We start from the raw sequence: 27,141 nt of genomic DNA, 5'->3' as shown, positions 1-27,141 counted from the left end.
AACGTTAAATTCCAGGTGCTATTCAAATACTTGGGTATGAATAATTTAAAATATCGCAAAAAGCTTAACTTCAAAAAGCTGACCTTACTTCAAGTGACAAATGCATTAAACTAAAATGAAAAGCACATTTTTTGAGGAGTCATTGCAAACAAGTAAGCTGCCCATCACATCCTTCAGCAGGCCCTGATCAAATTGGACTGTGCAGCCTCTGGAGCCTCCTCCTCTCTCTCTCTCTCTCTCTCTCTCTCTCTCTCTCTCTCTCTCTCTGTCTGTCTGTGATATTGCGAGAGGACCTCAGTGTCTGGAATACATGACTGATTTCATTTGGAGTCCCAGCCACTCTCTCCACCGACGGAGCCGCTGAACCAAACATTTCATCTGTACCAACCTGCGAGTCTCTCCCAGATGGAAACCCTCAGGGAGCATGATACTGCTTTTCTTTGTGACTTGACTAAGGCTCCCGCTCAATCACACGCCTTTCATTGTGAGGAGCAGCTGCCCCCCCCCCCCCCCCCCCGCCTGTTTGTGTGTGAGCGAGCCCAAATAACGTTCAACACCAGACAGCACAGCGGTATTATAATCTGTTTGGATTTATTATCAATCTGAATGATACTTTTCACACAAAATATATAGTTCTCATTGAGGCTCAGTATATATATTTATATATATATATTTCAGATAGCACTATTCATTGAGTCATTCGTCATCTATACATTGAGGGAATAATCTGTCCTGTTGCACAAAATATCACAATATACCAGTGATGGAGGGGACAAACAAATTCACTCCAATATAAGTTCTGCTTAAATATCTTTTTTTTTTTTTTTTATGAATATAGGTTGACAACATTTCTAAATAGAAGCGATAACTATGTCAGTTATCTAAATTTCACATTTACTATTAACATGAGATGTGACGAACGATTCATGATGTAAGAAATGTAAAATCAACGAGAAAAACAAATAAAAGCAGCTGATATGTTGCGATGATCGAGATCCGTGAGGCTTTTCTACGAGTCGGAGAGTCTGTGGTTCAGTACAGACGGAGATGTCCGCACTCAAAATACAACAATACAACAATACACAAACACATTAACATCTACACGTGTGATGCTGAGTATACAGTCGTCGATTCAGATCACAGAGGAGGAGGAAACGTGAGGAGTTTATTTCCAAAAAACGCCATCAATTCAATAAGGGGGAAACATTCTGTACAGTTATGTATATGATTTATACAGGCGATAACTTCATTTGCTTTATTATTCTAAAACTTCTTCACTTGCTGCAAAGATGAGCTGGTTTATTATTTCTTTAACCCACTCTAAAATATGACAATTTGCGTTTTTTCTTTGTCGCATATAGAATCTTTAGAAACACAAGACAGATTGAGGTGAAATGAAGACATTCACGTGGCCTCAGGGACACTGAATATACACGTTTTTAAACATTTCATAAAGTACGAGGTTTAAATGTCTTTTCCTCTGCATCAGAACGGGTTATTTCGAATAAAAAAAAATCAATGGCACTGTTCAGGAACAACATCACAGTTATAGAGGACCAGGGAGGGGGAAGGTCTTACTGTGCGAGTGCTGATCTAAGATCCTCCATCAAATCAAATCGGACCTCGCTGCCCCCCGGATCACTCAAACGACACAGATCTCAGATCGACAGCCGGCGGCATTAGCAAATACGGATCCAGGTGCAATGTCTGGCACAACATTCATAGGTATACGGTATATATAGAGGTGAAGAGGAGGCAGCGACAGAGAAGAGAGAAACAGAGCGAGGAGGAGAAGGAAGGGCAGGGAGAGATGTCAGTCTTGAGTGGGCAGAGGAAACCGGTGCTCAGCGAGCGAGGAGAAGGTGAGTGTGTGTGTGTGTGTGTGTGTGTGTGTGTAGGGGGGGTGGGGGGTGGGCGACGATGCCTTCACTGTGGAAGCGCCTTCAGGATGGCATTCACCTCCTCTGCCACGGCTGTCAGCCCAAACTCAAACTGCTCCTGTTGAGGAGGAGGAGAAGAAGATGCAGAAAGAAGGGAGGGAAGGAGAAAGTATTAGTGTGTGTAATGGTTCAGGAACGACCACCACAGAATGATTGGCAGCTGCCGCCGCCTCCCCCTCCTCCTCTCCCCTCCTCCATCATCATAACTCTCCTGACCCTGCCTGGGATGTGTGTGACCACAGACTGGAGGTGAAGGTGAAGCTCTCTCTCTCTGAGCTTTCATCTCGCTGTGCATGTGTACCCTGCGCTGCCATTGATCCAGCCAGGTGTGTCTTAAAATGGAGCTTTTGAGTCAAGCTGTCTCTCAGCTCAGTGTGTGTGTGTGTGTGTTGGTGTGTGTGTGTGCATGTATTTGCCAATCCGACTCATGGTTTTCCCTGCGGAGAGCAAAAAGGGGCTGATTGATGTTCGCCCCATGGACCTGGTGTTTTTATATCCCTCTCCTCTCCCCAGGCTGTGGGCCACGGGGTCCTCGCACAGAGAAACGGTACGTAGGAGTTTGGAGGGAACAGTCTTTAGATGTGTCAACACACAGGCTGCCATGGTCTGGCCTGAGGAGAACCTAAATCAATACGGAGGAGTCACTGGTGGCTTTCTCTGTGCAGTGAAGTGTTTTTCTATTTTTATCTGTGTGTTCTGATGTTGCAATGCTGCAGGAAAACATGTAAGTGCATCCATCTATACCCACAATGCAGTTATATATCTAATCCCAGGTTGGGTTTAAAGTTTCTGTGTATTAAAGAGAAACATTTTAAATGAAGTTTGGTTCTTGCTGTTCATATTCACGCCACTGGGGGGAGATCAATCTCTGCCTGACTGATCAGAGAAGGAGGACGAGTGAGGAAGAAGCAAACTGGTCGGACCTGCTTTAATAACTGCATGTTTATGTCAAAAGCAGAAAAAGAAGGAAAATAAACCTTCTCTTGTTTTTTTTGCAAGCTCCAAAAATAAAGTGGCAAATGACTGGATGTCTAATCCTTAAAACCATAATTCTAACATTTCATACCTCATTACAGTTTCATTTCAGTGTAGACGCAGCATGAAGCCACAGAGTGGAATCAACAATACGCCAATATAATTTCACTTTGACATGTCGGTAAAGAAAAGGAGGGAGGGAGAGAGGGAGAGAGGGAGAGAGGGAGAGAGGGAGAAGCTCTCCTTCGTCGAACAGAGGGCGCAGATGTAAACGCAGCTTTAATGAGCCATCTAGGAAACGCTGGCGTCTGTTAGCAGGCAGCCTCCATAAATATTATTACCCACCGCTGCATGAGGTGTGCCTTTATTATTATTACTATCACTATTACTATTATAATTGTTCCCTCCAATAACAAGAGAGGAGGAAAACTAGACTTCCCACCTGTTATCTGCGTTAGTGGGTGAGAGAACACACGTGAAGCTGTTTTCCAAAATGGTGTGGGGTGGAGGGCTCGCTGTGATATAAGCTGTTGAGACTAAAGCGTTTAAGTAGTGGCAGTGTGGGTGTTACAGGAGTGTGAAACACAGGGAACATTTATCAGGATGAAAACGAAATAAAAGACAAAGAAAAGGAGATTCTTTTTAAATTTCAATTTTAAAGCAAAAAAAAACAACAACAGCCAAACGTGGGGGTTTGAGCATTATGTCCTTGATTCAATTATCTTTCTTTTTTATGTTTATCTTATTTGTTTATGTGACAGAAATAAGGAAAATCTTCAAATGCATGTATTTCTCCAACAGAAGATCTCCATCAGTTTTAAAGTCTCTGCAATTAAATGTGGACGAGGTTGTTCTAATTCTAAAGCAGTTATCCATTACCACATCATTCCCCCTGATCCCGGGCACATGAAGTACACAATCGTCTGTTTGAATGACTGCAGCCCCTCCTCCCTCCCTCCCCCCCTCCCTCCCTCCTTTCCTTGCATGCTCCCCCCCACCTCTCCAACTCAAAGCCGGGGACCTTACCTTTGTCTGGACCATGCCAGCTCTCTGGTCTCTCAAGTGCTCCAGGGTAGCGGCAATATCAATCTCTTTAGCACCTGCAACAGACCGAAAATTGGACTGAGTTCAAAGCAGCGGAGTAATCCAGCTCACATCTGTCAATCTCTCTTTATGCCGGGCTCCCTTTGGAACAGTGCAGCGATTGAAAATTATTACATTCATCCCTCGAAAGACTTGGACGAGAGCCACGGACTGTTTCTCGATAAAATATGCAAGAGGATATTTTTGGTGGTTCTGGGAAATGTGCAATAATGCATTTAAAAAAAAACAAAACGTGGAGCGCTGCGTTCTCTGTGATAATCTCTTGGAAGAATCGGTTTGGATTGTGTGCAACTGTAAAGTCTGCTAAGAGCTTTTTGATACATAAATATCTGAGTGTGTGTGTGTGAGGATCAACAAAACCCTAATTAAAATGATTTATAGCCCTCGCAGCCGCCACACTGATGATTAACCCGTGCAACAGTTGCTCGCTCTCAGCAGTGATCAGCTGCTGGCGAGTTAAGTCAGCTTTGGCTCATGTGAATCTGGAAATCTTATCCTACTTTCAGATTTATGGATTTCTGAGAAGTACACGAGAGCTGAACTGAAAAAATCAACAAAAGGAAAGAGAATAAAATGGGAAGAGAAGGAGAGAGAGTGAGGGGGAGAGAGAGAGAGAGAGAGAGATAGATAGCGAGAAAGAGAGAGAGAGAGAGAGAGAGAGAGAGAGAGAGAGAGAGAGAGAGAGAGAGAGAGAGAGACCCTGAACTCTCAAGATGCTTTTGAAAGTGAAGCAGAGAAAGGACGCAAAAGAGATGGAGCAAGAGCAGAGATGTGTGTGTGTGTGTGTGTGTGTGTGTTTGTGGGTGTGTGTGTTAGTGTGGGTGAGAGAGAGAGAGAGAGAGAAGAAGGGGGATTTAATGCAGCTGGACTCGGTACTCAAACTACTCCAGAGCTCAAGACTTTCATGTCTCAGAAGGGCTGGATTCCAAAGTTAAGCTGAAGAGAGGCTCCTCGACCAAAGTAAAAAAGCTTTTGAGAGTGAGATTATGTTCATTTTATACATTTTTCTCTTCCGCGGCCGGGGAAACAAAAGGTTAAGAAGAGGCTGGGTGGCGTCTTTCATGGTTGGGGACAACGACGCGTTGGTCACTGAACTACACGAACCTCCATCAGCGGGGGTCAGGGTTATTACTGTTGTACAGTCAGTGAAGGGAAGGGCTGCATCGCTGTGTCCTCCCAACCTGCTCTGATCGCAGACAGAGAGGGGGGGTAAAGCGCAGAGGTCAAAGGGCGAAGGGCAGGGGGGGTTGTAGGGCTAGGCCATGGATGGTTTTAAAGTGTAGTATTGATAGTGATCCATTTCAGGTCTTTTTTCCTGCTCAGTTATTTTCTATTTACCTCTGCAGATAATAATTTGCATGTTACTGTGAAATGCTTCTTGTCTTCTTAGACTTTTAGGATCATAAATCATTTGGGAGGGACCAACTCAAATCCAACATGAAAGCACCTCTGATCCTGGTGATGTCACACAGTTGGATTTGAGTAAAAAATAAAGACGATCTTTCCGAGGGACTGTCGGCTGCAAACTGTACTGATTGTTCAGAATAAATCAAAAAGGAAATAAAAAAAATGCATTGTTACCCTTAAATATTAAATATTGATCAAAAAAACCATTGGGAGGCATCTTCTCTTTAAACATGTCATTTCCATGGATGTGCCATCTAAATTCACGCAGCAATCATGATGCAGGTCAATACTGCGTGACGGTGACTCCGACAGATAATTACTAATGTGCTCACAGGTTTCTTTGTCATTTTCTATTTCTCTGTTTTCTGTTTGTTCCTCTCTCTCTCTCCCATTTTCTGTCTCGGTCTCCCGCCGCCGCCTTTCCAGGCCTCAGAAGAGTCGGCCTCTAATGCCCCCCCGAGACCCTCCGAGCAAAATGAGAGGCTTTAGCGTTGCCTGGGCAACACTTCCACGCGAGCAGAGAGAGAGAAAGGGAAGCCATTGATCGTTACCTTTCGCCATCTTATTGAGGACCATGTCAATCAGAATGTAAGTCCCACTCCTGCCAGCTCCATCACTGCAGAGAGAGAGAGAGGAGAGAGAGAGGGAGATGATTAGGGTTGCAGAGGGAACCTGCGGACGCTTTAATCTCACAGTGTTTTTCTCACAAGGAAACAAATTGCTAATTTACATCGGCATCGGCTGAGAGGCTGTGGAGTCTCTTTAAACACCCGTTAAACTCTGCACGCTGCTTAAAACCTGATGGCGCAGATAACATGAAATACTTAAGTGGCAGTAATCGATAATGATCCCCGATATTCTTTTGAAAGTACCTGAAGAGATGTGAATATTTGATGTTCCAATAAATGTGATTATGTTAAGCCTGTGCACACGAGAGCATGTGTGGTCTTGAGACTGGCCCGGGCTACTGGGGAGAGGGGAATGGTTTCTGAGGCACACTGGGGACAAAGGCTTTTAAATGCATGCACCTCGGGAGCAGAGGAGAGGTTGAGAGGCCAGGGGCGGCTCGAGAACAGCTTTTGGAGAGCCTTGCTTTTCCATTACTCCAGAGATAGTCTTATGAAAAGCCTCCCTTTGTGCCCGCCGGCCATTCAGCGGCTCTGCATGTTAATTGCAAACAAGGCGTGCACATCTCTCTAATAAAGGCAAGGCCAATAAAACAGGAGAGTGGCCTGAGCACCAGTGCTTCATTAATCCAGTGCTAGACACTCATTCTGCACAGCTCCCTCAGTGGGAGAGCGGGCTGCCTGGCCCCACGCATGACTTAACAGGATGTGACTATTAAAAGTGGTGAAGACAGATACCTGGTGTTTAATACAAACCAATCAAACTCGACCAAACGGGGAAATGGAGTGTTTGGCTGCGTGTCACCTTGCCACAGTTTTTCCATACAGACACACGCAGGCAGCGGAATAAACAGCGGATCCGTGTAGAGTAAATGGACTGAGCGGGTTTAAATAAACAGCCCCCCCCCACCTCCTCCCCTCCAACACACAGGCAAACACTCTGCATCCCAGTTCAGCCGCACGGCCAGTGTCACAGCGATCAAACAGTCATACTTGCCTGCAGTGAACGATTATTGGGCACGATCGACCCCGGTAGCACTTGTTAACCTTTCTGGAATAAGAGAAAGAAAGAGAGAATTCACAGTTAGTGTGACATCACGGGAACGGACTGGTAAAACATACACTGGACGCGGGATCGAATCTTTCCGCTGAGTTATAACAGCGACAGGTAAAGGTGGTCAAATGTGACTCATGGGGGACGGGGTGGGGTGGGGGTGGGGGGGGGGGAGCAATAATCAACAGACAGAACCAAGAGAATCCAGAGTGATGCCCCCCCCCTCCCCTCCTCCTCCCTCCTGTCGCTCAATCACTTTTAATATGAGGGGCAAGGAGAGAGAGGGAGAATGAAAGAGAGACATCCACGTCAAACACAAGTCGAGCATCACTTCAGACGGGACGTGTGGCCGAGCGGATGCGGGCGGCGGCGGCGGATCGATGCTGGGATCGCCGACCGCCGACGCATTGACCCCCGGCCGGGTGCGAGTGTCGCACACCACAACGGGCACGGCGAAGACCAACAAGCCCTTTTTCACACAACCCGGGCGTTGCCATGGAAACTGACTACACCGAGAGCTTCTGCTCCCCCCCCCCACCCCCCCCCCCCCCCGTTTCACATTTCATCCACAACGTGAACAATGAGTGCTCAGCTCGTCGTGCAGCGGCTGTAGTTTAATCCAGAGTTTCACATTAATCATGCATCCGATTTATTATTTGTAGTATGTGAATAATTAAATGTATGCAACATAAATCATACTGCGTTCGTCAGTTGTTTGTGTCACTTATTAGTACCACTGTGATATCAGTGCTACAACCCACAGCGATTATAATGTGCTGCAGCTTGCAATTATTTTTCGTTTTTACTAAAAAAACACAGAAGGATGTTATATCTACATACATATTTGATATCATGCATTACTCATTTATCACTTCTTATATATATTTCAAGCTTCCTGTACCGATTCATTTGTAATTTTCCTCCTGAATATGTTGTGTTTTGTGAAGTTTCCTACACAATCGTTCCTTCAGAGCTTCGGCTGAGAACTGAACTTGCATTTCAAAGTGCAGGTGAGCTCTGTCCTCGTGAGCTTGATCTTGATCTTCAGTTAAAAAAACAAACACCCCTGGCTTCATCATTCAAATACATGTATTGAAAACTGCTGAATATCAAAATCCAGTTAAACGGTTCCAATTGCAGTAGAAATGTTTTTTTGAATTCATTGCTTTGTATTGAATGTTTTTTTTTTATTGCAAATATGTTGGTAAAATACGTCCTTGGTTAAAGAGCACACAGAGATGGTTGGAGTTCCCATGCAAGTCAGAGGAAGGAGCAGTGAGAGGAGGAGGAGCAGGAGGAGGAGGAGGAGGAGGAGGAGGAGGAGGAGGAGCAGGAGACAGGGAGTGAGCGAAAGACAGTTTGTGCACGGGCCTGGCTGAGGAGACACAGTTTCCAATGATCACTTTTGTGACTATGCAACTGGGCTCATATTACTAGCTGCAACATCACAAAAATGACACTGGCAACCGCAATATACAGAGGTGGCCAAAACCGTGAAAACCGTGCCAAACCCGTTTAAATTCCCAATAACCTGCAGCAGCATTGATGAGGGGGGGGGGGAGGGGGTTATCACATCACAGCTCAAACCTACACACCAATAACATATATGAATAGAGCTGCCTGCAAGCCTCACCCAGTTTAATCTGAAAAAAAAAAACGGGAAAAAAAACAGTACCAACTCTGTCAGGGAAGGATGACATGATAACACTGCACACCCCCCCCCCACCCCCCCCACCCCCCCTCTCATCTGCATTACAAAAGCAGGGATAGACTTCCATCCACAAATCAGATGCATCTATTCTCATTTGGAGGTCTTCTCCTCTCCCTCCTGGGTTCTCCCTGAGGAGCGATTGCTTCTCCTCTGCCAGAACACATTATATGGAGAACAGAGTGAGGTTATTCAGTCACTATCTTTCCCCCTCTCCCATGTTTTAGCGCGACAGCTCTGATTTAATTGGGTGTTTGAAGTAGGTGATTTTTTTTTCCCTTCTCTTCCCAAGCCAAGCCAGGCAAGTGCAGGGGCTGTTCATTTGCTGCATCACATGTGCTGGAGGGAGGTGAGGGGGAATAGGCCCAGGATGAAAGGGAGAGTGCAGAAACACAGGCCGTATTAGAACCATTCTCTAGGACACCAGAAGGCAAAAGGGGCAAAAAAGGGAGAAGGGACCAGAAGAGGCACTGACAGAATACAGAATATATAAAGGAAGGTGATTAAGAACAAAGCTCGGTTGTAGAAGTGGTGAAATCTCGGAGCAGGATCTCCACTCTACCTGCGGAAGTCCAGCAGCGTCCTGGCCGAGGCGGGGATCCCGCGGTCCATCCAGGACAGGAAGTGGAACTGGGTGACGGTGCGAGTCTCGTTGGTCTGCAGATTCTTAAGGTAGAAGCTCCGCACCAGGAAGTCCTCACACCAGATGTGCTCGGACACCAGGTTGACCTGTAGATACATTTAGATTTAAAGAGGTAGCTCATACAAAATACACAAACCAGCTCATTCCTGATGAACCCTGAGTGGTTTCTAGTTGTGCAGATAGCACCAGCACCTACTTCCTAAATAACCACATAATCTCTGTTTCCAGGCACATGCTTTTTTGCCTTTTTGTTGGAAGATGGATTTCTTGAAAGGACACATATTGTGCTTTTTCAGTGTTTCTTTCCTCGGGTGTGTTATTTTTTTTTTTTTGTGAATTTAAAAGTTCTACGGAGTTAAAAAGACCAAAGTCTTCGGTGGAGGGAGCTCATCTCACACCGTGCAGCTGGTTCTGACAGACGAAGACAGGTAAAATGAGAGGCCCGTGCTGAAAGTGGTCGACCAATCAGAACAGAGCGGGCCAGCTGACCAATCGGAGCAGGGGGGGTCTTAAAGAGACAGGAGCTAAAAAACAACCGTTTCAGACAGATTCTGAAAAGAGGAGCTGCAGCAATGAACAGTTTTGAGGAAAGAGATGCGTTTTCTCAACATGTCTATTTACTGGCAAGCTGTGAAACCCTCTCAGTCACGTACCTCGTATATGTGGTAGACATCAGATCCCTCGTCGGGCCAGTAGTGGTGACACTGCTTCACTCCATTCTCCGAGAGTGGCGTCAGCATGACGATGACGACGCAGCCGCTCTCCCACACCATCTACACATCGGGGGACAGATGTCAGACGCCCGTCACAGACGCACTTTCTGAGACGACAGGCCTTTCACAAGCATCTGGAGACACAATGGCACTAACGTGGGGCGGACCTGTGCCACTCGGAGCGGCATATTGAAAATTAGCATTACACGGCAGCCGGGTATCAGGGTGAAATTGATTTCTTAATCTCGGTGCAGGAAGTATGAATAAATGTCACCTCTCCGCGTGTGACAAATGATAAATGCTGGGTCGAGCAGCGGGGGGGGGCGCGTCATGTGTCGCCCCCTCTCCGTCATGTGAGCGAGATCACAACACCGACTGCACCACCCGCCCCCGTTTCATCTTATCACAATCTAATGTGTCCTTGGGAAAAAATACAGGCCCACGGCAGCCATTAGGAAAATGAGGAGGAAACACAGGTTTTATGATTGCTATAAAAACACAATGGCCCTGACAATACACTAACCACGGGCTTCTGGGATCCGGCCCAGTGGACACATTACACGCCAACTGTGCCAGGATGTGATGAGATTAGGTTAGGTGATAATGGGACGTAATGTTATGCATTTAGTCTTGTAAAGTATGGCTAATATTTTGCAGGTGTTGGGAGGAAAAGGTGCATTCCTGTTTTCCATTTTCAGCCAGAACCCATCATCTGTGTTTCTTTTTTCTTCCGAAAACAAGCCGCTGTGTGAACTTATGCTGATTGTTTTTTCTTCTTGCATCGAATTCTGAGGAGAGCAGGAGAGCGAGGCACCGTCGAACTGAGGTAATAGCAAGGAGATGGAGGAGGGGAGGAAGGGAGGAAGGGTGGAAGGGTGGTGGGGGGAAGGATCGAGGAGTGAAGGATGAACGGATGGAGGAATGAGGAGTGGAGGATTAAGAGCCGCCTTCCACAGCCTGCCTGGGGCCAGTATGGATTAGAGAGGACAGAGCAAAAAAAAGAGGAAGATTTGCCTACTGCACCGTCCATTTGCATGAGAGCGTCGGTGTTTCCCCTCGTTTGTTTACTTTTAATGGAAGGAGAGAGAGAGTGCCACAGTCCAAGGTTAACCACGTCCAATAATGAACGGTTCCTACTTCTTTCCCAGAGACAGAGCTGATGTTGATCTGTGTCTAATCTTCCATTATTATTCTGCTTAATTGGGAAGAGTTGAGTTCACGGTGAAACAGAACATAAGCTAATGGATGTGCATTAATTCACATGGCGCATAAGGAATTTGGCAGAAAAACAAACAAATAAGCAAAATGACTGAGAGACAATTATCAACTGTTTCAATTAAGGCACAAATTGAACAGAGAGCAGGGCAGCTTTCATTTCTATTTGAGCTGATGTGGTCAATTAATGTACATTTTTCACAAAATGTGCAGAGTGTTTCTCTATTTCATTAACGTGAGGACAGAGCTTGAAAGCATGAACGTTTTTTTAAGTTAAAAAAGCCATTTAAATGACAGTATATGGATTTTTAATGTGCAGAACCAAACAGAACCGGCTCTGGCCTCTGTGCCAGCACCAAGTCGGCAGCGTTCAAGTGCAGAGTGCACGGCCAGCAAGACTTCCCCATATGGAGGTGATGGGCCCTCTGATGACTACAGTGCCTTCCTATTAACCTATACGAACGCCATTTGGCAACCATAGGTCATTTAAGAAAATACCTCCACACGAGTCAACATGTTTTAGAACAGCCGGTGATTGATGGCGAGCTCCTCTGACATTTCGGGACAAGAGGAAAAAGGCTAATCTAAGCAAACATCAGGAGTATGATAAATGATATTAGACTTCCTGTAGATGTGTGTGTAACGAGACTTTCATATAACACTAGAGGCTGCAGGTTGGTTTCATGTATTCTGCTGGTGTCACTGACACATTGTTTAAATGACAGATGTAATGGCAGCACAGTTATTTCAAGCGTCTCATTTGTCCCCATTACTTTTGTCACTGGGAGGTTTTCTGAAGATCCAGTTTTTCTAAAATAATAATAATCTATTTGAAGGATTGTCATGCGTTTAGTATAATGTTGGGAAAATGGAATAATTCTGTATTTTTCTATGTCAATCAATCAATGTTACAAACAGACATCAGATACAAGGATTTCCTGTAAATCAAGACAGAATAAAAAATGTGCATCCTGTCCTGTGAGTTTAGATTAGACTCTGTTATGACTCTGATTAGTACCGTGTGATGCAAACTGCAGCAATCAGGCTTTAAGCGTTAAAGTTTACAGTCACAACTTGGAAAAAGGTGAAAAATCACACGCTGCTCTGCGCTAAAACACTGAAGAAACATGAATATAACAATCTTGGGCCAAGAAGAAGACATCAAAATACCCATCCACAAAACACTCACCGCTGCAGAAATAAAACCGTAAAAAGAAAATAAGAAAGACAGAGAGTGAGTGGAGATGAGTTTTACCTGCCAGAAGTCTGCCACGGTGGAAGTGAGTGGGCCCTGTGAGGAGATGTAAGTAGGGTTGCGAGGGTCATGGTCCATCTGGGAGAGAGAGAGAAGAGAGTGTGAGACTGGCTGATGAAAACACTCTGTCTGGGTAAAAGACTTGCATCAAAGCCTCCATATGGACGGAGGAACAAACAGAACATCAGCATCTTTTAAAGGGAAACATTTCCTCCTTCTTTCCTCCGCTGCATCTTACTCTCCATCATCCCTCCTTTGATTGATTCGACCTCTCTCTCTCAAACTTTCCTCCCGTTCCCTTCTGTCCTCAAGATGCAGCTTTTTCAAAAAATGCAATAAACTAAAAACTCCGGCTGCTGTGAATGTCACGCTGAGCTAACATTCAGTGCCGAGCACACATTTGAAGGACAAGGTTTTATATCTTGTTTTTGTAGTAAACTGTTAAAGACTCGTCTCTTTAAACGTTATGTTTTGCATAAAAAAAGGGAAAGAAAAAGGACCTTGGACTCTGGTGAAAGCAGCAGTGACACATCCAGCGTCCGACCCTGTGAATTTTCAAAATAACCACTTTATGACTCTACTCTCCGATGCTTCATCTCATCATTCGTTCAGCTGCTGTGCACCGACTTCTCCACCACGTCTCCAGACAAATATAGACCTCAAGAAATGGCTTCCAGATCTCCATTTTTCTTAGGGCATTGACATGTTCCTGCAAGAAACATGATATTGTGGTGGGACCTGAAAGCCTGGAGGCGGTTGACATGAGGGAGCAGCGCGCTGAGGTGGGACATAATGACACGGGACGGGGGGGCGGCTTTGATTTGAGGGATGTGATTGAGACTTGATTGAGTGGGTGTTGGCTGAGGTCGCCCCCTTCCCCCTCCAAAATCAATGATGACGTTTTATTGAGTGAATTTTTATGCACCCCCTCGAGTGCGAGAGGCATCGGTGGAAAGATGTTGGGAGAAATTGTGTAATTGTGTGTGTGTGTGTGTGTGTGAGAACAAAGCATTGTAAGGGTATATTTGCAATATAACCCGATACACACAAATGCTCATGTGTCTGTGTTGGTGAAGGATTTCATTTACTATTATTTTTGGTAGACCTATAAAAGATCTTAGAGAAAAAATTAAAGTCCAAATGACTCATTTCTTTGCATATTTACCTGCAGTTGAGTGTCACGACCTCTTATTGTTGATGTAGTGCTCAAAAGATCTCCCCCTCGTTTTAATGAGTCCAACACTGAGTCATTTAGCGAAAGGAGAGAGCTCAAGAAATCGCAGGCTGATAATTAACGGCTTTTCCTTTCTTTAAGAACTTGTTTTTCATGCTTCTTTATAAATATGACTTGAATTAGGCGTCTAGATGTAAGAAAGGGTGTTTGTGTTCATTCTGGGTGTCTGCAGGTCTAGCTTAATGATTATTAGAAGGTGGTAGTGGTGTTGGGGGGGGGGCAGAGTTGAAACCTGAGTGACTGTAAATGCTCTTTCAGTACACCTACACAAAAGCTGGCTGAACAGTGAGAGTCTGACTGCCTGCTCTGTAGAAAACCTCTCACAAAAGACACATGAATGCACTGAAACACTGTTCATTACCCAGTGTTGGACTTCAATTAGCCTTCAGCGTGTTGTTCAATGCTCTCTTCATCTTTCCGGGGCAGAAATTCTTCATGTGAGTTTTTAAAAAACACACACAGAAATGAAAGGCTGGTGCCGAACGCTAGCTCCGCCACTCCGCTTCTGCCAATCTCAAGGACACAGACATACTGTAGCTGTGCGCTCACGTCCCTGTGTGAATACTAAAGAACGAGCATGAAAGAGTAGGCCCGCGTTCCTGCCGTCCTCCCCTCGCCACGGCGGGAAGAAGGGAGAGTGCAACAAGAAAGACAAAGAAGTGCTCTATGGTTTGAGGTAAAGTAGCTTGTACTAAAATAGCTCCCCGCGAAATATCTGTTCCAGCAGAAGCGTGGCGGCTTTGAACACGCTGCAGCGCCTTGATCCCGTGTTTATATAAGATAGAGAGAGAGAGAGAGAGAGAGAGAGGAAGCTCGGGAGCTAAACGCCGGCTTCAGCTCATCCCAGATAGTTTGGAAACAAAAGCGCGGAGAACAGGTGGGAGAAGGAGAAAAGGCCGACCGGTGTTTGAATTTGTAAAAAGAAAAAGAGAAGGGGGCAGAGAAGGCAAAGAGAGAAACCAGACTTTGACCACATTTTGTGTCAGGGCACATTCCTGCAAACCGGCCCTCGCTCTAATGACGGCGGACATGTGGGAGCGCTTGCATCATTTGTGGTCAAGCAGTAACCATTATCCGAGGCCTTTCTGTGTCTGTGTGTGTTTGCACCCTGAGCTTCGCGGGCAGCTCAGATCACACCCTGTCCCCTTTGCCTCGCTGACCCTGGATCCCCGGGAAAGAGGCGACAGATTATTTACTCGTAGCCCACTGCCCCTGGAACTAATGAGGAAGAGGAAGCCGCATTGACAGACATAATTATCACAGTCTTGCTGGGCTCACCCAGGGGTCCCCCATTGTGGTGTAATTACTGCCCTTTCATCCGCACACCACTGCATCCGCCATCACTTCACCCGCCCTCACCTTCCCCTTTTCTTTTAAGCTGCACCAAACTTGGATAACTTTACTTTTGTACCAGTTCTCTAACGCACTTATCAGATTTTTTTCCCCCTCACTTCTTCCTCTGATTGATTAACTTCATTATCATAATATTCTATGAGATGCCAAATGTCGCCACAGCACTACTGTTTAAAAAAGCTCAAAAAAGCTCTATGAATATGCCATTAGAGGAGATGGAGGAATAAATTGAGCATCTAAGAGTCGCCATTGTTTGCCTCTGAAGAGTAATGGATTTTTAGTGCAGCTGTGTGTGTTCCCATCTATCTTCTTGGAGATTTTTGGCACTGTATTTGAAATGCATAGTTTCCTGTTCCCCCTTTGATAGAATCCCCTTCCAGCAGCTGCAGGGAAATCATGACTGGCAATATTTTTTGGGGGAGGAAATGCTAAAAAAAAAACTAAAAAGTGCAGCCGTCTCCTATTCCGAGGTCTTTCTGGGTTTGTTCAAGATTTGTTTAGTCAAAAATAATGTATAATTCGTTTTCAGTGCAGATTAAAAGGGCTCTCGGGGAGCAGCCATTTTGAAAGCAGCGTAAAGCAGCAGCGTGACTCGACGAGGCGAAGTGAATCCACAGAGTCACGAGAACAAAGTTGAGATAAACGCTGTCGGATTGATGTCAAATCCTCTGAAACGTATTTTATCTCAAAGTGAGATCCGACCACATCAGGTGTTCCTGGTACAGAAAGAGGCTTCAGGGACGACAGACATTAACCAAGACGTAGCGCTGTAATGAATAAACAATACTCACGATTGGACTGGCGTTGATGTAATCCGAGTTGCTGTGGTTGTTCTCCGCTTTCAAGGTGATCCTGGAATGATCATCTGTAATGGAGATGCATAATTCATCCACACACATTTCCACTGTTTCTGTTTTCTCCTCCCTGAACAACAACAACAGAATTTTGAGCAGCATCGGAATAGGAGATGGAAGCTGGCTGCAGGGACGGCAATTTCACCGGACTTTCATCATGCACACGCGCACCCGCTGCTTCTGAAGTCCTGAAATCACTTCACCTTCAATAAGGAATGTGATATAATGATAAATCTTTCATCTTGAAAGTTGGGAGAATCAAATCAGCCTCTTTTTTCTCGAAGTGAAACATTTGAGAGTTTCGTGGAATCTATTTCCTGTCGCTTTGGTCCCAAGTTAAAAAAGAAATTAAACCTTTAAATCTCAAGTATTTGCCTAGATAATCAGCAATCTAAGTTTTTAATAAAGGTAGGTCTTTATATTGCTATTACTACTGAACAGATTTAAACAAAAATGAGCCCTATTTTAATGCCGATCTGGATCAGTGGAGTGAATCTATGAATTTCATTTTTCTCTTTATTTAAAACAGCAAATATCATATTTACGCAAATTTCCCAGGGAACAATTCAGGCCCATTTTGAGAGCTGATATCTGTAAGTGTGAGCAATTTGGTGCAGCCTGAATGAATTTGAGTGGACTGTTGAGATTTGGCGGAGGTGCGCTCTCGACTGAGTGCCATTTCATTTTTGATATGATATGAGAGATAAAGAATGAAAAGCTATGGGCGTGCTTTGATCAGGTTTGACTGACGGTAACTGAACAACTCGCCATCTGTCAGCGATTTCATTTCAAGTCTCAAAACAAGTTGATTTGCATTGAGGGGGGGGGGGGGGGGGGGGATGAAAAAAACAAGTTCTCATCACAATGACAAGAATCTCTACTCGTTCTCAGGAAGTTACAACTTGTGATTTGTTGGGAAACATGTTCTACTTCCCGATTCATTATCTCATTATGGAAACATGAGCGTTCAGGCTTGTTTACCCACTGGTTGTGTGTCGCTCTTTGAAGCATCTGCTCAGAAACACATCAGCAGCAGTGATGGTGCAGAATGAGCTGCGCCCGCATCGCTCCACCCGTGCAAATGAAAACAGAAAACTGGACTGACGTGTGGATGCGTGCACTCACATACGACCACGGCGTCGGAGCGGTTCCTCTTGGAGTTCTGCTCCCCCAGGCCCGCGCTGCAGGTGCTGGGCTCCGCCTGGTAGGAGCACAGGGCCTCCCACTCGCGCTCCAGACGGTTCTTGTTCTTCAAGTGGTCCTCCATGTACGACTAGAGGACGACAGGGAGCAACTTAGCCGCCATTTCAAAGGACAAGTCAAAAGCAATTGATGGGGAAACTCAATTTATGTCAAACTTTTGATTAATGGAACGAGAAAACCTGAAATAATTCACTCGTGGTTTATCAGAGCTGGCTGCAAGTAGGTTGTTATTCCTTTGTCATTGTGTTTTTTTCTCAATATGAGCGAACCAATAAATAAACTGGAGCGAACCACTAAATCCCTGACAACAGCACCCGTCCTTTAGAGATCAGGTGTCATGGTGTGTTATTGTCTTAGGCGGCTGTACAGTGTAACACCCGGCTGGAGGAGGAGGAGGATCGGAGGAGGAGGAGAAGGAGGGGGAGGAGGAGGAGGAGGAGGAGGAGGCTGCTGGAGCTCGGGGTGAGGAAGGTGCGCTGATGTTTTGCGTCTTTGTGTGCTTGTGCACATGTGTTTGACCGAGGGGGGGGGGGGCGGGAGAGAAAGAAAAAAATAAATCAGGCACAATTAAGACTCCTGAAAGGTTTGTCTGCATTGGAAATACTTCAGGGGTGTTTCAATCACGTCCCTCACTGCTTGCACAGCCACTGATAAGATTGTCTGCATTTAAGCCCTCGCTTGGAGAAGACAAAATTGAATTCGCTAGAGAGACAAAGATGGAGAAAGAGAAGGGGGGAGGGGTAGAGGCCTGGTGTGTGTGTTTGTGTGAGTGAGTGTGTGTGTGTGTGTGTATTCTCCCAAACCAGGGCAAGTCTTATGGAGCTTAGAGGCTGTATATCTGGCAAGAGGATTCTTTTTTTTTGTGTTGTGCCACGTTTCGCTTTCTCTCCTGTATCATGGCTCCCCCTCCCGACAGGGTTAAATGGTTTAGTCCGCTATTGTGTGAGCCAGGAGATTACAGACTCATAAACTGATGTCAGGGATCAGCTGGCTAATACAATGAAAGTGATACCCAGATGTGCAGCGGTTTTTATTCCATATTAAAGGCGGCGTGCGGAGACTGAGCAGAGGTGACGCTCCATTGTTACATCCGACACACTCACTCCTGTCTGTCAAAAACGCAAATCCAAGTCCCTCCCAGAATGTATACAATTACCACCAAGATGACAATCACAAATAAGCCTGTCCGACATATAATAGGCAATTACCCTTTGATGGCTCATGAATTCAGACATCTCCTCAATGCATGCCGGGGATATTAGATGGCTTATAAGAACATTACAAATCCCGCAGACAATGGAAATCAAAGTTTATTGTTGGATGTGGTACCAAAGGTGCCACTCAGGTCTTAAAAGCCTCACAGGGCTCAGAAAAAAAGAACACAACTCCAGTGATTAATGCGGCGGCATCATAACAGCACGAGGTGTTCCATCTCAACCCGTTAATAACATGAAGTTATTCTTAAACACGACGGAAGATTTCTGCTGTTACACTTTGAACCACAGCAGCTTTTGTGCATTTATTTGAGGCATGCAAAGAAAAAAAGAAAAACGCAATTATGAAAAGAAATCTAGTTAATGTCAATTCTAATGGCAGGCGACTACGCAAATGCACAATGCTGTCGTCCCAGGGAAATGACAGCACGCCATCATGGCCACTTGACAGAGCCTGTCACCGCTATGATCTCGTCACCCTGTACAAGTGCTCTCTGCTCGGCAGCCTGACAGCGTTCCACCTCCCCAACCAATATTACATCTCCATGTGCTTGATACATGCACTCTGAATTGCATCCCGGCCAATTCAAACAACGCTCTCAATCGATTGCATTCCAGATATTTTTTTTTTGCAGCTTAATGTGATGCAGCCAGCAGGCCCTTATCAAGCCCTCCCGATTCTAGGGGGAGGCAGCGGACCATGGCGTATTCCAGAGACAGGGTAACGAAGGTTTAGTGAATGGGGGGGATTATGTCTGCCAATCAGAGGGTTGGGATGGGAGGCCTGGGTGTCAGGGAAACAATGCCTAATCCTTCCTAAGCAGTCTCCTCGGCTGCAGAGGGTGATGGGTGGAATCAGGAGGAAGGGAGAACCAGGGGAGCCAGACACAACAGGTAACTTATTACCGTCAGGCTCCGCTGTCAAATTAAAATGAACAATAGTGCTAACAGTTTGTACAGGGAGCTTTATGATTTGATAAACAGCCGTGAGAGTTGAAAAAAAACCAACCTATTAATATGCATGTTTTTGTGTGATTAATAATAGCTAAATGAAAAGCACACATTGTTTTGTATTAAATGGAACAGAAAATTGGGTTTACTTGCTCAGCTGAACTTAAAATTGCCGGTAAGAGTCACTGAGGGCAGAACATATCGCATGAGTCAGTGGCTATTTTTCCTTTGCCTGAGTCTATTTTCTTTTTTGAGCAAATAATTCATCATTTCTAAAAGAACAAGACCAATAACTACTCAACTTAATGAAAAAGAGCCTGGAGCTACATAATTATTGATTTCTCTTTTCTTTTTCTAGAGGAAAAGGTGATTAAAGCAAGGAAACACGACCGGAGCAGTGATGGAATCAGCAGTTTGACCCTGTTTCTGCTCAGCAGGGGAACACGCACAGGAAACCTCTCGTCGGGTCGGTGAGGAAAAGTGTGGTTACTGTGAAGTGCTGTCCATGGTGCTGAAAGGACCCAGCGCTGCAGCAGCACACACTTGAATACACCCACGTGCAAACACATGCTTCCATGTTACATGTGGTAAATGTTTGAAATCATTTAGTGGGACTGTTTGCCTGGTTTCAGCATCACGCTGCTGCTGATAAAGGCTAAAATCGAAGAAGGTAGAGAATGCAAGACAGCAGAGGAGTGTTAAAACTCAGCAGATGACTCAGCAGACAGAGGAAAGTCATTACGCAAGAGTTTTTGAGTCTTAAGGTTGTCTGCACAGTGGGACTCAACATCCTGGCTCATTTACCCTCACGGCACCGCACACTCGCTGTAGCATCGTGGTTGTACGTGCGTGTCTGTGTGTGAGTGTGGTTGTGTGATCAGGCCACGGAAAAAAAAAGGACCCACAGCGTGTGTGCCTACGAAAGCCGGGTATTCATCATCCCTCTCCACACGGTGTGTGCTCCAAAGTGCAAGAGGGGAGATGAGAGCAGAGCAGAGATGGGAAAGTATAGGTCTGAGATCAGTGATAACAAGGCAATCTCACACATGGTTTCATGGGAGATGTCGGTGGAATTTTAAGGAAGAACCCCCTATAGGACCCCGGCATGTCAATCACAGCATGAAAGAGAAGCAGAGGTCCCTGTGTGTTTTACCTTTCTACATTATAATGCCTTTCTACATTATAATGCCTGCACCGGTGCTGCCGTGAAGAAATTGGGGCTAATAATAACAGCTCCCAGAAATGATGCACAGTGGCTCTTTTGTTATATGCAAGGCTAAATGCTCTTCTATTGTCGATGTTTTCAAAAGGGTCTTCACAAACAAGCCTTGACGAGTGCAACAAAACCCATCTATTACCACCAATACAAGGCATTACTCAGATTCGCCCTCATTCATTACAGCCTCCCAATATAAAAGCTCGACTTGCAGTGTGATGAATGCTCTCTCCATTAATGGAAACACTGCGAGGCATCTATCCATCTCTTTTATCAAGCTTGTCTCGAATGAATGAAGCTGCAAAGTTGCGCAAAATTAAAACAATTCATTGTGGGTGTGCAGACGTGTTGGCAACCCAACCCCCCCCCCCCCCACTTGAAAAATGGAGAAAAAAAAACCACCTCGAGAAATTTCTAAAACATCCAAATGACAATAAGACGGGTAATGACATTTCACTTTTGAGTAGCTCTCATCAGGCAAAAAACAATGTCTGCCTTATTTCTTTTGCTGCAGCAGTTTGAGAGAGTGAGAGAGAGAGACGGAGGGGGGTTAAGGATGAAAATGACAGGGGGAGGGGGGAGGCTGGACGGAATGATAAAGAGAGACAATGACACAGAGGGAGGAAAAAGTTGGGAGGAAGAAAAAAATGAAGACAACAGAGCCAAGATAAAACAAGAGGGAGGAAAAACCACAGGAAGAGTGATGGGGGGGGGGAACCGACAAAGATAACAGGGTTCTGAAGGGAATGAGGTGAGAGAGGGATGAGAGAGAGAGACACATCCAAACAGATAAACAGAGAAATCAAGCTGTTGGTTTTCGGCATGGAGTCGAGCGTATTCAAAAAGGGGTTTTCAAAGAGTAAACTATAAAGTGAGCTGAAAAATCGGATTCGGTGGATCACATACCACCTACATGTGTTCATTTGAATACATTTTAGACTGGATGTTGCTTAAAAAATATAATTATATTAAAAAATACACTTGGAAGAGATAAATCAACCAGTGATCCATTCCTATTGTGTTTCAACTGCTTTCAGTTATCTATCTCCACTGTTGGTCTATTTCAGCAAACTTTTTAGACCTTTTTCTCATAATTTTTAAGCTATTTCTACTTGTTAGCGAACTTCCAGTTATTTAACATAACTCAACTGAAAATGTAAGGACAGTGAAGCTGACTATATACTTTAAAATCTAAAATCTAATATATTTTTTACAAATTAATTTAGCAACTCTTCAGTCCACATAACCCAGAAGTGCAGAAGAATCTCTTGGGGTTCAAGTGAACCTGGTTGGGAAACGTTGCTATGGTTCAATGACGTTATACACAAGCCAGATCTAGTGTTGGTCTTAGAAAAATCCCAAACTACACTGAACGCACCACGATTAGATGCTGTGGTTTTTTCAATAAAACCAATCAGATGCTCAGAACCACAAAGAGGGCCTAAAACCAGACCCTGGACCAACTTCCTGCTGTCAAAACCAGCTCCTTACCAGTATCATGTGACCAGTGGAGATGTCCATGTTGGATGGCACCGGCTCCTCGCACCAGGAGGAGGTGCTGCTGCGGGTGGATGGGCTAGCCGCGGGCCCATCGCTGAACTGGGATGACACGCTGTTGAGCCGCGAGTGGCGCAGAGTCTCCGGCCGCTCCACGCGCTCTGATGTCCGGATCGCCATCCGCTGGCGACACAGCTCCTGCACGGATCAGAGGAGAAGATGGTGAAGCACTGGATCATCAAAATGGTGGATTCCTTTTCCTCGCAGGTTTCGTGCATTCATCTTCTTTTTATGCGCGTAACAATAGTGTTATGTACGTTACGTGCTTATCCCTTAGGGGCTGAGTTCTGTAAACGCACCCTCGAAAATCCTGTATCTAGGCGGACTTGATCTTTCCTCACTTGTCTGTAGATTAATGGCTTATCCTTGTGGATTATGGAGCTTATACTAATTATGTCAAAAAATACATGGATGAGGAGCCCGGCACGATTTATAGAATATATTCAGTGAGTCCCACCTGGCTGCTGCTGCACAGCGACTGTCCTCAGTGTTTGAGAATGGATCTTTTAGAAAAAAATATCCTGCATGAAATCGCTACCCACGAAAACTTGAGGGGAAATAACTTGGATGCATTTGGACCAAAGATATAAGCACAACAGGAGAATCTATCCATCAATCAAATAGGATTTCCAATATGGATGTATATAAATATGCAGAGGCAGAGGAGATAAAAAAAATGCACTGGCACAATTCTAAAGTATAAGTTTCTATTTTGAATGATATATCCAGGTGTCTGAAATATGCTAAAAGAGCAACTGCTGTGAAGATTACACTTTTCCCAATGACTCAGCTTTTCTCCCATCACATCTCAGTGCAGAAGGAAGGCATCACAAATATGAGGACGAGGCATTATCTACTCTAGACCATAAACAAAAAATCTAAGCAAAAAAAAGGCCATTATTCACACTTTACCTCATCCCCTCCACAGGGTGTGGTTGCTCTTGGTATTTTTACTGGTAAATTCACAATCTGTATTACCCCATCGGGTTTGGATTTGTGAGGCAAAGCCACTCATCTCCACCAAATTCATCTCCATACTCAATTAATAACAGCGAGGGCAGAGCAGGCCAGAGAAAACGCCCTGTGAAAGCAGACGCTATCTCATGATCCATCACAGTGATATTTCCCTCCGGAGCACAGGCTTCTCTAAGCCCTGGTCTTGGTTCAGCTTTACCGCCGATGGACTTTAATGATTAGAGCCATGAAGTGGCGCCCTGGGCCTTGGCCTCGGGGCGATATCCTGGTCCAGCTCATAATTCATCCCACTTCTCGACATCTCTCGAGAAGCGGCGTGCTGGACTGGAGCCGAGAAACGGTCCCAGAAGCGGGCGGGAGATGCGGTTAGCACCAGAGGAAGAGACACATGGAGCCCAGACAGGAGCAGAGGTCGTGGGGTTACAGTTTCTCCTGTCTCCAATCCCCCCTCCCCCCTTCCAGACCCCTAATAAGAATGAAAACAGGCCAAGAGGAAACATTGTCTGCTCGCTAACAAAATCCCACTGCTAGCCGCTCCTAAAACAACTGTATCTGTCAGAGCACACACCAACGTGACAGAGCAGTCATCCCTTCCCTCAAGAGAAAGAACAGGTGCCACACAGAAGCTAAAAATGCACCACAGCAGAACAAGAAGACACATTTTAAACAGAATTTAAATAATATAAATTCTCATGGACATTAAGTTATATCCTAGAGGTGAAAAAAGCATTTCTGCTTATTTTTGCTTCTCTTTATATGGCCACGTTACCATGTTGGTTATGAGGCTGTTACGCCAGCTTTTGATGGGGGAGCAGCGCTGTGAAAACCTGATTAAATATTGAAAATGTTACCGCGACATGCAGATAAATGTGCCACGCTGGGCACAGCTGAGCCCCAACGCTGAAAATCAATACAGCCCAGGCTGCCCGTGGCCCTGGAGGAAGAGTGGGAATAGGTCACAGCGGCGTCCTGTCCCCCCCCTCCTTCTCTCATTCTCTTTCTCACACACACACACACACACACACACACACACACACACACACACGCACACACACACACAAACGCACACACACAAACAAGCTCTCTTCACAGGCACGGGTGAGCAATGAATAATTGGATGCAGTGAATATCCCATGAAGCAATAAGTCAAAAATCCGAGATATACAGAAATAAAGAAGAAATAAACTATTGAAATAAACACAAAAAGGGATTTCTGATTCAAAATATTGAAGACTCACTCAAACATGTGCAGATTAACAAAAGTACTCCCACAAACCAATGAGATCCGAACACACATGTGAGCTCTGCCAACAGCAGAGAGCTGCCTAAGTGCCTCGGCCTCTGATTGGCTCATAGCAGAGAGGGCTGGACTCACCTGATAGGTTGCGGTGGCATCAGTGCTGGTGTCAGTCCCCAGGCTGGCCAGCTTCTCCTTCATGTGGAGGTGGGAGCGCTGGCGCACGCAGAAGAAGGTGGCGGACACGGCCAGCGCCACCAGGATGAAGAGCATGCAGAGGACGGAGAGCAGCAGGAACTGGCCCGACTCCACCCTGGTCTCCTTCACCATGGGGATCTGGGTCAGGCTGCCCCTCTGGAGGACAGAGAGAGAGAGAGAAAACACGCTGTCAGGGCAGTGAGAGATGCTCCTCTGTCTCTTTCCTGATGGATGGAGTCATTTTTGATTTACAGCGGCCGCAGTATCAGGTCTGCAGTGCATCAGTTTTCACCTGAAGGCTTGTCTTGACTTTGCAGTGAGAAAGAAATGAAAGCTGCCTTCCCCCAAACTTAACACCACCACCACCACTGTCTGACCGGCCCCACTCATTAGCCAGCTCTGACACTGGCCTTATAATGTGCATTCAGACGACTCAGTCAACCCCTGTTACCAGCCCTTGTCCAGTGCTGTCGCCACGCTGCTCCCCACTATAGATATGTACAACCCCATTTAGTGCTGGCATGGGGCGAGCTGGCACTGTGCAGCTACAGGAGGTTGGGATACTAAAAGCTTGGGCTTAATGAGCTCCACTGGTCCTGAGTCGAGGCCGGATTAGGCCCCGGTCCAAGTCGCACGGCTAATGGCCACCAGGACTTCAGAGACACCAGTGGCCCTGGACTGGACCTTCGTGCATCACCTAACCGGTTTGAATAAAAAAAAATGCCTTTTCAAATATTCACACCCACGCTTCATGTTAATTTGGACGGGGAGGTGCAGGGCTGTTTTTAATGCGCTGTTATATCATCTGAGAGGTTTTTTATCAGTGCAGCAGGTTAAAGAACTGCTGTTGCTAACTGGTCCACTTATGGACATTTACTGTAATGACAAATTCCCCCAGGACCCCCAGAGAACATTTTGAAAGCAATAATTAAGAGCAATAATTGGGAGGGTGAAATGAATGACACCTAAAATGTATATGCTGTTAGCTGCTTGCATAAGACAGAGTCATCCTGCCATGTTAGTTTGGTCTTTAACACTTAAAAATTGTTCCAACACATTCTACTTAAAATAAATAATACTTTATTCTCCTTATAATTCACACACAAAACAGATTTTGTGTAAAAGCCCATTCTTTGCAGGTTTTGATCTAACTCCATCCGGTGCAACAGCTCATTTACAAAAAGGGCAATATCAATAACAGTGTGCAAAAACATCAGCAGGCTCCTAATTGTCTGCTCGCAACATTGAAAGGTTGATGCTTGAAGTGAAAAAAGAAATAAAAAAATAAAAATGGTGGCGCCCTGACATTTAGCCTGAGGTGTTTAATGGGCAGAGCTGAAAGGAGGCCTACATCTTGTTATAGCGCTTTCAAAACAAGACACTTCACCTCAGACCAGTACCGACGCGGTTTGACCTTGCGGTTGGTAATTGCCAATGTTTTAGCCGTGGTGCCGGGTGCCCAGGTCTTTTTGATTACAGCGCTGGGCCTGATGACTGTTGCTGTTGATTGCAATTGCGGAGAGGCTCGAGGATGCGGTTTCAATCAGGCATTAAGAGGTTAGACAACAACTGAGAGGTTTGAAGAGGCTGGTACGCGAGCACCGAGGGGAGAGATGGACTCGATCCAGCGATTTTAATCCGTGCTGTTCAGGGATCAAAGGAACATCACCAGAAAGGACGTTTTTAATTGAGCATATCGATAAATCAACATGACTTTCATCTACTAGAATACTTGTTGAGAATGTGGATCTTGTCTCTCAGCTTCTCTGATGAAAAAACTAAAAATATAGAGCCTGAAAACACTTCAACAGATTCAGCCCTGCAGACACAGTATGTCACATCGGTGTCGTGGCTCAAGACTGAAACCAAAGTGCCCCCTATAGACCTATTGGTTCAAACCTGCTCTAACCTATTTCCAGCACTGACAAACTGAAGCTACTGCCTGTTCGTACCATCTTCTCTTTATTCAGGAAAAAAAAACACGTCTTGATCGTCAAACTGAATGAAAGACGTGGCCTACTACTACAATCTCTGGAAAAAAAATTCAGCTAATCACCTTGAAATTAATAAGAACGTTTCCAGCGAGGGAGCAAACAGACTTCAAACGCACTGTGAGCATAAAGGAGGGTTTGAAGGCCGTAATCGTGTTGGATAGGAAGCAGAGGAAAAACAGAGTGAGGCAGAAAAAGGGAGGAGATGAGAGGCTGAGAATCACATTCATGGCCCTGCTCGCTTCGGTCCATTCATTTATTATTTTTGTAATAATATCGTTTAACTATAATTGGAGTTCGTCTTTAAAAATAAACTGAATGTTTCATTCAAAAACACTTTGAGCTTGAATTAAACAATATTAGACTGAAAACAGCTTTTGAATTAATGAATGTCGAAAATAAATAAATAATCAAAAGAGAGTTTAGGCAAATATTTCTACTTGAATGTGATTTTAATCTGATGGAAAAATATGGGAGAATTTTTTTCCGTACAATTTGAGAATCAGATTTTCTCCCCT

At 45.1% G+C, this 27,141-nt stretch overlaps 1 protein-coding gene across 1 annotated transcript in view; it reads right to left on the bottom strand.

Annotated features, from left to right (window-relative positions):
* Nucleotides 1-640: 640 nt before the first annotated feature.
* Nucleotides 641-27,141, bottom strand: part of ptprn2 (protein tyrosine phosphatase receptor type N2) — a 115,567-nt gene continuing 89,066 nt past the window's right edge. The window contains exons 12-22 of the mRNA XM_053412548.1: nt 24,573-24,788; nt 22,157-22,360; nt 17,207-17,354; nt 16,019-16,092; nt 12,641-12,718; nt 10,111-10,230; nt 9,377-9,543; nt 7,050-7,103; nt 5,978-6,042; nt 3,942-4,015; nt 641-1,998 (exon numbers count right to left, since the gene is read on the bottom strand). Of these exons, the coding sequence (XP_053268523.1) occupies nt 1,927-1,998; nt 3,942-4,015; nt 5,978-6,042; nt 7,050-7,103; nt 9,377-9,543; nt 10,111-10,230; nt 12,641-12,718; nt 16,019-16,092; nt 17,207-17,354; nt 22,157-22,360; nt 24,573-24,788 (1,272 nt within the window). The 3' untranslated portion in view covers nt 641-1,926. The remainder of the gene's footprint in view (nt 1,999-3,941; nt 4,016-5,977; nt 6,043-7,049; nt 7,104-9,376; nt 9,544-10,110; nt 10,231-12,640; nt 12,719-16,018; nt 16,093-17,206; nt 17,355-22,156; nt 22,361-24,572; nt 24,789-27,141) is intronic.

The sequence above is a fragment of the Pleuronectes platessa genome, chromosome 20, assembly GCF_947347685.1.
Source record: "Pleuronectes platessa chromosome 20, fPlePla1.1, whole genome shotgun sequence".
NCBI lineage: Eukaryota > Metazoa > Chordata > Actinopteri > Pleuronectiformes > Pleuronectidae > Pleuronectes > Pleuronectes platessa.
The sequence above is the reverse complement of the archived record's forward strand: the minus strand, read 5'-3'. Positions and strand labels throughout refer to the sequence as shown.